Source organism: Ursus maritimus, unplaced genomic scaffold (genome assembly GCF_017311325.1).
Source record: "Ursus maritimus isolate PB19 unplaced genomic scaffold, ASM1731132v1 scaffold_12, whole genome shotgun sequence".
Lineage (NCBI taxonomy): Eukaryota > Metazoa > Chordata > Mammalia > Carnivora > Ursidae > Ursus > Ursus maritimus.
Genome location: NW_024423564.1, coordinates 48,257,760 through 48,269,215, shown reverse-complemented (window position 1 = coordinate 48,269,215; position 11,456 = coordinate 48,257,760). Strand labels below are relative to the sequence as shown.

Sequence of the window (11,456 nt, the reverse complement as noted above, 5' to 3'; positions counted from 1 at the left end):
ACAGGGTTACTTTTTAATGCTTCATTTCTTTAGAATTTCAAATTATTTAAATTAAATTATTCATATTATTGACAGAAGATCCTAGGAATCAGTGGTCTGCACTATTCACTGAGAAAATATATTTTGAAAAGATTTTTGCAAATGAAAGAACAGCAGATTTAGCATCAAAACCAGGTTTTCATTTTGGCTCTGCTGCAGTTGGCTTTTGCTAAGTCATGTCACTCTTCTGAGCTCCAGTTTCCTCGTTTGTTAAATGAGGGGAGTTGAATTAGTGTATTTTTAAAGTTCCTTCCAGCTCTGAAATTTCAAGATTTTATGTATAAACATAAGGCAGGAGAACAAATCCGGATATATCTGAAATCTGTGTAGGGGGCGGTTACCTTGTCAATATTCAGAGGAAGCACGTATCTCCTAACTTCAGGCTGGGGAGCCTTTCTGGCATTTTTTTTCACCTCTTCCCAGTTCTCACGTAAATTGGCTAAATATAAGTAATTATAAACAAATTCAAATCTGCAAAAGTAAGAAGTCAGACATGAGCACAGACAATTGCAAATAATTTCAGACAGGTGATCCATGCCTTTTAAAAGAACAAGTGCCTGCCTGTTCTGTTTTTTTTTTTTTAAAGATTTATTTATTTATTTTAGAGATAGAGTGAGCGAGCGCGGGGTAGGGGGGAGGGGTGGGGGAGGGGCAGAGGGAGAGAGAGTCTTAAGCAGAATCTGTGCTGAGCTTAGAGCTGAGGTTGAGCTTGATCCCAGGACCCTGAGATCAGGACCTGAGCTGAAACCAAGAGTCAGACACTTAACCGACTGTGCCATCCATGTGCCCCAACCTGCCTGATTTTTATTCTCCAACCCAGAAACTGCTAATGACCCAAGTATATTAGAGCCATTTCCTCCTGCCCATGCTTCATGAAAAACAAATAAACAAACAAACCTGCCTCACCAATATGTTTAAATAAGAGCAGGTTTTGATACTTTCTGTTCTGTTTCTCCATCACCATTCTGTCTGTCTTTTGGGGCTACTATCTTTTTAGTGACTTGGTATTCTCAAGAAAGCGTGCCTCTTTCTTCCAAACCCAGAGTGGGTGGAGTTCAAGGCCCTCCAGGAGAACTTGGCAAGTTGCAGTGAGGTTCAGTTTAAATTCACTTATCAGATCATACCACCTTTTATTTTCAGGTCAGGCTCAAACCTGATCAGTTTTCAATCATTAACCATGGTTTTGATGTTCGTTTTGTGAGTGCTTCTGATTACCTAGCCTCCCTCCTGCTTTTTCAATTATATTCCAAGACTTAAGGATATTTCTTGCTTTTTTTAGCTGTAATTCAGATTAAATACTGAGAGCAGCTTCTCTGAAAAAGGCCCCTAATTTCTAGGCATGACTGGAGATGTAACATTATCCAATGTTCTTTCTTACCCTTTCCAGCAACAGAGATCCACAATCAGAAACTCATTGTCTTCATAAGTATTGATGTGATGGAAGAGATTAAAAGAAGAGGTCCTGTATTTATTATTGAGATACTTTCTTCTTTTTTTGTCAGCGATATGAAGCCAAACCTTGAAAAGTGAGGAAAATATTTTGATGCATTTAAAAAGGAAGACAGTATACATTGCAAAATGCCTTCTTCGGAATCCTAAACCTGACAAATAAATGCACCACTTACCCCCATGGTTTCATTGGACTCAAAACAATCCATGTAGTTGGCTCCCCAAAGACTCCATGAAGAAAGGAACTTGAACAGGTTAATTTTGACTGGCGTCTCCACAAAAACAATATAGTTGGGAGTCAAACCAAAACTGTTTAGGAACACAAATAGACTTGTGAATGTGAAGGGCTGATTCTCAAATCACAAAGAAATATGTGCACATGAGGTTTGAATCAACAGTGCCTACATGAAATTAATTACATTTAAATTTAGGTTTCTGCAAGAAAATGTCGTGATCAGGATTGGTATCAAAGGTAGGCAAAGCAGATCTTTAAACTTGAGTTTTCCTGAAGATTCATAGCAGGCCTTCAAGTTACCTATGGACGTAAGATGGCTTGAATCGGTCACTGCAGGGGAATTGTACAACGACCTCTGACTTGCTTATTGGATCTTCCTTGTCTGAAATAAAGCGGTTTTAAAAGGCTTTGGAAAAGCCTCTTTTTTTCTCTTTTAATACAAAGCATTTAGAACAGCTTATGCAAGTAAAGAAATACATTTTCAGATCTTGATTTTTTTTTTTTTTAGGGTTTATTTTCATTTTCTCAGTCATTGGCATTTATTAGGGAAATTTCATGTGAAGCTGCAGTCACCCAGGAAAATCCAAACAGCAGCAGATTTGGAAAAGTGTACTCAAAACAGTTTTGTAGCAGGCAGAGGACAGTGGAGTTGCATGCGTCTTAACAACTGGAGGTGGTAGGTGCTAAGTCGGTGAGTAAGGCAAAACTTTAGTATGGTCAAAATGCCTTTCATAATCCCTTAAGTTACCTGTAAAATACAGTATATGTGGGTTTGTGTCATTAGTTCTGTATGGTAATTCTTAAGCACAGCAAAGTTTGTTTCCTACTATGTCAGTGGTCTTCAAACCTTAGTGTGCATCAGAATCACATAAAGAGCTTCTTAAAATAGTAATTGTGGGTCTACACTGAGAATTCCTCCTTCAGTCAACCACAGGTGGGGCTCTGGATTTCTAGTGGCTTCCCAAGTGATGCTGCTGGTCCAGGGACTACACTTTGAGATCCATGCTATGCAATACTAAACAAAAATCCATATGTATTCAAATAATTCTGTCACCAAGATGGTTATCAAATTTCTGGCAGTGAATGGAGGATGAATGGAGAATTCTAAAGAGTACTCTCTTTCCTGTTTTAATATTCTTTCTCCATAATATTAATATGAGTTAATAGATTTGTTTGTGGCTTTGGGAATTGAACACACACAAAATACTTAGTACCTTCTCATATATGCGTGTGTGCTATTATGCATACACATATATTTGTTTAAAAATTTAATTTTGCCTGGCACGTGAATAAATGCTTGATAAGTATTTCCTGAATTTGATTCTAACTCTTATTTGGTCAAATACTCATATACACACTACATTTTTGAAACATTGTAGAATACGATTTGGCCACTTGCTCTCTATATTTTCAAGTTGTCATTTTCTGCTACGGTACTTCTGGGCATTGGTCCATGGTAGGATAGGGGCAAAGGACAATCTGAAAGTGATTTAACCGTGCAGCTATAGTGTGATCCTGATATTCTGATCTGGTATCCCATTTCCAGTAATTTTCTCACAATACAGATACTTGTTTTAAGAAGAGTCAAATTGGTAAACTGACCTGCTTGTAGTGGAGGGATCTTTACAATATTGTAGGCAATTGAAAAATTTTTCCCAAAGCAATTACCAATGTTGTAAACAGTTCCATCACTTTCAATATGGGGGTGAGCAGTGGCTCCGTTGACAGAGACATAGTTGCAAAGGTCAACCTATGGAAGGAGAGCAGATGTCATTCATGTAAAGAGAAAGACTGTATTACCCCTTTGTCCATAGGTCTGACCTTACTGCTACCACTTGTACCCTCACCCAAAGTGCATTTTCTCTTTCTTTCCATCTTTCTGGGTTCTACCGTCTTTCAAGTCTGCCTGAATTCCTGTTTTCAGTGCAGAGCTCTCCTCTGCCCCTCATGCTGACCTGCCACACCTCTGAAATCTTGGAGATCTTCTTGACTGTGTTCCCATACACTGCTCTGGTTAGTTATTTTCCTTTTGCACATGCAGATTGTCCTCAAGCTGATAATGTGAATCCTGGGATTTCTTTATATCCTCCTTATTGTATTAGATGAATTGTGTGAAATTGCTGAGTTATACAATAATTTTTATTTTATGAAAATGGCCATTTTGTATAGTATAACCTAAATACCAAATCCAGTGGCTTGCACAGAGTATAAATTTGGAACCAAAAGAAACCCCAGGATTCTATTTAGTATAGAGTCACCCAAATAGACTTCAGGAGAACTATGAATCTTCTGGAATTAAATGCAAATGTTTTTGGAGAAAAGATTTAGTGCTTTAATTCAATTTAGAGTCTCATAAGAAATTCAGAATCACAAATCTAGCATAAATCTCTCTGTTTACAGAAAGAGAAATTGAGGTCCAAGAGAGGTCAAGTGACTTTTTCAAGGATACAGAGCCACACACTGGCAAAATTAGCACTAGAATTTTCTACCTGTCACCTGCTCAATACAGATTTATTGAATGAATAATTGATGAGGTATATATTTAACCAAAATTCTTTCTATTTGAGGAGATATGTTTTAAAGGGAGTTTTTAGCATTCTTATTTAAATAATAGTCAAGACATTCATTCATTCAATCATTCGTCAAGTACTCATTGAACTTCTATTATTACTGTGCCAGGGTCTAGACTTGTGCTGTCCAATATGGTAGCCCATGTAATTTAATGTGGATTGATGATGATTAGATAAAATTTTAAATTCAGGTCCTCAGTCACATTTGCCACATTTCAACTACTCAACAGCACTTGGACAATGCATCATTGCAGAAAGTTCTATTTGATAGCACTGTTAGACCAATACGCTGGTGTATAATATAGTGTGTTGCTGGTAATGCAAAATGGTTATCTGGAGAGAAAGGTCATCTAACCCAGACTGGGAGATTAGGCTGGGCTTCCAAGGACAATGACTCCAAGTAATGCTTGAAAAACAAGTAAAATTAGCCAGGTGGAGAAGGATGACAGGTGTTTCAGGGACTGGGAACCCTAATGTACGAGCTTGAATTGCGAAGTAGCAGGTGCTGTTTGGGATTACTAGTCATCGAACATGGCTGCTGTGAAAGGCATGCATGGAGGAGGAGAAATAAGAGCCAGACAGCCACAAAGCCCCATTTGGACTTTATCTTGGGAACTGTGGGTGCCTCAGATAGAGTAACACATTTATACTTGTATTTTAGAAAAATTGCTTCTACTGAATTAGGGAAGTTGTATTTAAGAGAATCAGGCTGGAGGCAAAGGCACTGATTAGGAGGCTATTTTAGTAACAGTAATTAAAAAATCTCAAGTTTTAAAACTGTATGTTTTATGAAGTCAAGGCACAGTGATGCTCACAATGAAACTTGACCCCCTAATGAAGGTTATTTTGGAGCCGTACATGAACTTTACATTTGCAATTATATTACCATAGTAATTTGAGCACAGATTCACTCATCAGAATTAAATGAATGGTTTAGAATTCAGTTTCACTTCTTCTCCAAATGATCTAACACATACTCTTATACGATTACAAACATACATTAAAAACAAGAAAGAGCTATTGATGAGGATATGTTAAGCCTTAGTAAATAGTCCTCTGAGAATCATAAATTAGCTAGTGACATTGAGGCCTAGGGTTGGGACTATTTTTCCTTTCTATTTCTACTACACTGAATTTCTAGTTCTGGTCTTAAATTCCACCTAACTTGTCTCCTTGCTATCCCTATCTCTTTTGTCCTCCCATACAGTTCACGCTTGGCTTCCAGATTAAATACCCTAAAGCACAGCTCTGCTGATACCGTATCTCCAAGCAAAAACTTCCAGTAGCTTCCCATTAGCTAAACAACTTATTCCAAATTTTTGTCTTACCCAGGTTGTCTTACCTATTGATATATCCTTTGCATCTAGAATAAGTTCTGATACATGGAAGGGACTCAATAAATATCTGTGTCACAAATGAATGAATGAGTATCTTAGGCATTTTATAAGGTTTTCCTTCAACCCATACAACAAATGTTTAAAATTTCATAGATGAAGAAACAAAATTTGCCCTATGTCACATAGCTAGTAGTTGATGACAAAGCAAGTAGGTGAAACTTAATCTATCTTGCTCTCAAGTTCTTTCCCCCAAACTGCAGTTAATTCTAAACTGCGAATTCTAACTTCTTGAGCAGTTTTGCCTGAGCATTGTGTCCTACCTGCTTAATTGTCTCCAAGGTCTCGGGATTAATCTTTGTAATGAAGTTGGTCTCTGTGCAGGCATAGTAATCTTCCCCTACTGGGTAGATGTTAACAAGGGCATTGTCAGTGACCTCCACTCCTCGGAAGTAAGAAAAAAACCTGCAGAAGCAAATGGATTTTTCAGTCCAGTAACTATCAAGCCGTGAGAGAAAAGGGCTAATGTAAAATGTCTTTAATAACGTGCAGTCAAGTTTCAGTAACCTGGAAAATATATTCTTGCAGGGATCTGGGAAAGCACAGGTGCCAAATTCCGTTATGACGATCCTTTTCTCAGTCATTGCCCGGACATAAGCATCAGTGCGGATGAACCTGAAGGACATGGAGACACGGGAAAGGGTCATAGGCAGGGGCAATCAGTGTGGTCCATATGGAGCTGAGAATGGTCATTCTGTGTTTCCTTAACAAGTTCGAATCATAAATCCACAACATGAAGAATGAAGAGTATTGTCAGGTCACTTTCTCAGGGCGACTAAGAGAGAAAGAGACAATGTGCTATGAGCTTAAATTTATGTCTTATAAACCTCACAAAGATGAGGAAATTGAGGCTCATGGCTTGGACTTGCCGTGTCCAAGCAGAAAAGGTAAGTGATTGGCATATGTGGTGGAGCTGGGTTAGAACTCAAGTCAGCCAGGGCCAGGAAACACGCATTTCTCCATATCACACCATGCAGCCTCCATGGGTGGTTCACATAGGACCTCTGACTTCCTGTGGCGCATAACCCATCAACCTAACACTGAGTGGAGAAATACAGAACATGGTGTGCTGAATTATATTCCTTTCAATCTCCCTTACGTCACTCTTGGTTTTTTTCTTCAATTTAAAAATGTATTTTGCAAGTTTTAAAAGTAGGTGTTCTTGAGTCCAGTATCTTGCACAGACGGAACTCCGCAACCATATCCCATAAGTTGCCTAGGATTTCTCATGTGGAAAGCCAATTAAAATCTGATTTTGCACTTCTTCCAATCCATATAACAAGGTTTAAAATTTCATAGACGAAGAAACAAAGTCATGAAGAGGAAAAAAGTACCAAGGTCTTTAGGGGACATATGAAAGCTTTGTCTGACTTCTTAGCTAAATTTTTGCTTGATCTGATCTATTTCTCTTCTATTACAGTCTGAGTTATCCTGACTACTTCAAGCCTCCATTTGCTCTTCCTTCTCGTGTCTCTTCAAAGTTCTTGATACCTGTGGTGATCAACAAAGCATCTAACAGGTCCGAATATTAAAACAAAAGCAAACTACTTATTGTGGTGTTAATGGGTACTTGGAGTGATGGCTTAGGCCTTGGAGCCTTTTAGCAACAATCTTCTGTTCTTAGAAAACTTCTCTTTCTTGTATCATTATGACATAATTTTGTCCTTCCCTCTTTGTTCCACCCCTCCCTCCTACCCAGGGGCCTTTCTAATTATTAAAAAAAAAAAAAAAGGAGTCAAGAGAACCAATGATCTAATAATTATAACAATAACTATAATAATAGCAACTTATTACTACTGAATATTTCCCAGGTACTTCATTAATCCTTGTAATGAACCCTGAAGTAGAATTTTAGAGACGACAAAACCAAGAATTAGAGATTAACATCTTGCCAAAGGTTGTCCATTTAGGAAAGTGGTGTCTGCTAGATATAGAATTTGAAGCTGGGCATGTTGGACCTGAAAGCCCTCGTTCTTAGGTTCTTCTTTATCATAGCATAGCTCCCAGATATCTCTGCAAACGTCCTGGGCCAGTGGATTCTGAGAGGAAGCAAATCTATAAGTCACCTCTTGGGTTCAAGAGGTTGAGAAGCACGTAGGAGGAGGAGCTGAGCTAGGTCCCACCCCTAGGAGGAGTGGGACCTGGCATTCTTTACCTTCTATGATATGTGACGTGTCCTTCTTTAAAGTCAAACTTGTGCAGGAGGGCTTGCCCATCAAACAGGTGGTAAAATGGTTCAGATCCAACTTCAAAGAGTCCTGGCCCACATCGAAGGAGACTGCCAGTGAGCCAGAGGGGGATCCTGCCTGTGATGAAGGTGAGACATAGAACATTGCTTCTTACCCCTGCCTTTTGCTGGGCTCATCCCTGGTAAAGGGGTGGTGATTATATTAGCAGCTCAATTGGGCAGCCTCTTTGTAAAGCTGGCAATGATTTTCATTCCCAGCTCTCACCCTGGGCAGCCCTTACAAAATGCCTGCTGACTTGACTCTCCTTTCACTAGGAGACCAAGTGGTGGGAAATGTCTTAATGCCTGTTTGGATAAAGGGTTGGAAGGAGACAAGGAAAAGCATCTTGAGGAAAATGGGATTCTGCACCTAACAGATTTCCCCAGATACCAATACATTTTGCATTTTTAGCATCTCTCTTTTAAGAAGAATTTCAAATTTCTTGATGTGTTTTGATGGAGTGAGGGGTAGGAAAGGTGGATTAGGAACAGGGATCAAAACACTAAAAAAAGGTGTTTCTATAGAAGAAATCATTTAAGTGACAACAAGAATACTGGCTTTTTAAAATCTAAAATTCGTTTGAGGGTATGGGCTACTGTCCAGATGAGGATTAACCTGCTGAAGGAGAAATTGCACGGGGCTGGCTGTCAGAGACCTGGATTCTGGTTCAGGATTTGCTATGTGCCATCTCTGGGGCTCAGTGTCCTCATCTGCAAAATGAGGAGTACACAACAAAGGCCGTAAGGCCTTTCAGTTTAAGCAGTTAGGTTTGTGCCCTTGTATCCTTTGAAAAGTGCACTGTTTGCTTCATCCTTAGCAATTTCTTTTTAAACAAATGGATTATTTCCTGTAGTTCAATTTCAGCAGCCTGCGTCATAAGAATGTATATTTCTGATAAAAGCTTTAAGAAGGCATGACTTAACTAACAACACAACATAAATTTGATTGCTAGAACCTAAATTGTTAGCATCAGAATCTAGCTGAAAAAGAACATTTGGATCCTTCCTTTTATTTTACATAAGAGTAAGTGGGAGGAAAGACACTTGCCATGTCCAAGCAAGGATGCTGTATGGATCATATGATGTCTTCGGATAATGCTAACAATATTAATAATAACGACTACTTATTGACCACTTTGTGTTGGATACTAGGTGAATCTTTCAGTTATCTTATTCAATCTTCATGAAATCCCCATGAGGGGAAGTTTGGTTTTTGATAGGTAAGGGACCTGAAGCTCAGAAAGTTTAAGTAACTTGTAAGATTCACAGCTAGTAAAATAAGGGAGCTGCAATTTGCACCCACATCTGTCTGACTGCAGAAGCAATACAACAGGCAGGAAACCTACCACCCTTTATTATAATATTTCCAGATGCTTGTCACCAGGTCTTCATTTACCCAGACACTGGAATGGATAATGGAACAGACATTTCTAGGACATTTACTATGTGCCAGGCACTGAGTTAGGCACTGACAATTTAAAGATGACAAAGATGTAGTCTCAGTCCTCAAGGAATTCCAGTTAGGCAGCATGTTTCTACATTAGGGAAATAAAAGGTAAATGAGAGGAAATGGGTTTCTGGCATAAAAGGCCCACACCTTCAGATTTCCCTCTCTGGGGCCAACAGGCGGAGCCACCACTGAGAGATGCCAATGAATAAAAAGCCAGAGAAGAGGGATCTCAACAAAACAAGAGAAGACGGTTTCAAGACTGATGAGACCAACCTGTAACATGAGCTGTGAGTGGCGAGGACAGTTCTTCCACAGTTTCGAACAGTTTCTTGTAACCACCAGCAGGATGTTCAACTCTAAAAAGGTGGAATAATTGGGAAGAAGCCCACGTTGATATTCAGAGAAGTCTCCTGAGACAGAGGCAGAGCTCCAGGAGAAAAGGTATTCTCTGGTTTCAATGGCAGCGCACCCCTGCCAGTCTAGCCTTTGCTGGGAGCACACACTTTGCTGGAGGGATAGAAATATCCTTAGGTTTGCTAGTGGGGGGAGGGAGGCTGGGTCAGTGCTCTACCTTCTATGTCAGGGGAAATGACCTCCCTTTTAATGTCACAGAGAACTTAATTCTACAAACCAACTAATGCTGCTGCTATCTCTTGTCTTCCCCAGGATTAATTCTGCCCTGTCCCTACTCTAAGTGCCCTGTATCATTGATTCTCTTGCCTCATCCCTCTCCCTCCAAGAGTTGGGAGATGGCAGCTTTTTGGGTCAGTAACTCATTCTTTGTTATTCATATTATACCATATTATACCATCATCTCTTCTTATCATCCTATTTCTTCGTCCATCTCCAAGAGCTACATTACTCTTTAAAAATAGTCTGGCTAGGAGATTCAGGTTTCATATTTTTATTTATTTCCTGCCTCCCCACTTTGGCTTCATTTTATAACTTCTTAGAGTGGGAACTCTGACCAGACTCCTTAATTATGATAGCTATCTTTTATTAAGCACTTACTATGTGCCACACACCATAAAAAGAATTTTGCATGCTATTAACTCATTTAAATGTCACAATACCACAATGGGGAAAATACTGCTCTTATGCTCATTCTGTATATGGAAGAACACAGACTACAAAAAGTTAAGTCCAAAATCACACAGCTAGGAAATGGCTGGAACCTAGGCTTGCCTCATTACAATCTTCATGCTCACAACTGCTTTCAAGGCCCATTCATAAAAATCCCACAGTAATATAGACCCCAATTCTAGATATTTGCTTCAATATATAAATAGGAAGAAAGTCTCCCCTTCAAGACCCGAGGCCTCCCATAAACAGGCCATCAATCCTCTTCAGGACCTCTTGAAATAGCCCATTTACCATCGACCCACTAAGGCATTTAAAAACACCTCCCAGAGATACTTACTGGATGGACATTTTCTCTCAGTGGAGGATTGAGAGTTCTGGCACCAAGTGCAGAATGAGGAAGCAAGTCCTCAACCAGGGGCCTTTATATGCCTTCTAAGTCTCTCTGAAAGGAGTTAGGGTTTTCCCACCCCCTCCGCTGAGAGAAGGGGAACAGAAGTGGCTTTCAGCACTCAGATCCTCCTGATGCTTGAGTCATTATTTGGGCTTGCCGTTCCCATAACAGTTTTTTGGCTGTTTTCCAGAGACCTCAATCCTTCCCAAAGGGAATGACAAGTGGATTGGAAAGAAAGGAGCTGTGTGGGAGTGGCTAGCATCAGGCCTGAGCTGATCCGGGTCACCCCACTGGAACCTGGCATCATTCTCTGGCACTCATCTCCCTCTACCACCTCTGTGCCCTTATCTTCACTCTCATGTATTCATTCATTTACTTATTTTTTAAAACATCTATTACATATTGTCTATGGGCCAGACAGATGGGCACTGTCCCTGTCATCACAGACGTTGTCACTCTGCAAGGAAAACAGGAAACTAACAATTCAATAACATTTTATAGGTGTTATGATTGGAACAAATATGGAGTGTTATGGAAGCATACGGTAGCACTCCCAACCCTCTCTAGTCGCCTTATTGCCTTATTGGCCCTATTCAGCACGCTAGTTACAATGAGGCT

General features: G+C 39.7%; 1 protein-coding gene across 1 annotated transcript in view; it reads right to left on the bottom strand.

Annotated features, from left to right (window-relative positions):
• Positions 1–10,815, bottom strand: part of RPE65 (retinoid isomerohydrolase RPE65) — a 19,997-nt gene extending 9,182 nt beyond the window's left edge. The window contains exons 1-10 of the mRNA XM_008690732.2: positions 10,785–10,815; positions 9,638–9,720; positions 7,843–7,993; positions 6,195–6,302; positions 5,951–6,092; positions 3,326–3,473; positions 2,024–2,105; positions 1,665–1,797; positions 1,418–1,557; positions 381–510 (exon numbers count right to left, since the gene is read on the bottom strand). Of these exons, the coding sequence (XP_008688954.1) occupies positions 381–510; positions 1,418–1,557; positions 1,665–1,797; positions 2,024–2,105; positions 3,326–3,473; positions 5,951–6,092; positions 6,195–6,302; positions 7,843–7,993; positions 9,638–9,720; positions 10,785–10,795 (1,128 nt within the window). The 5' untranslated portion in view covers positions 10,796–10,815. The remainder of the gene's footprint in view (positions 1–380; positions 511–1,417; positions 1,558–1,664; positions 1,798–2,023; positions 2,106–3,325; positions 3,474–5,950; positions 6,093–6,194; positions 6,303–7,842; positions 7,994–9,637; positions 9,721–10,784) is intronic.
• Positions 10,816–11,456: the final 641 nt, after the last annotated feature.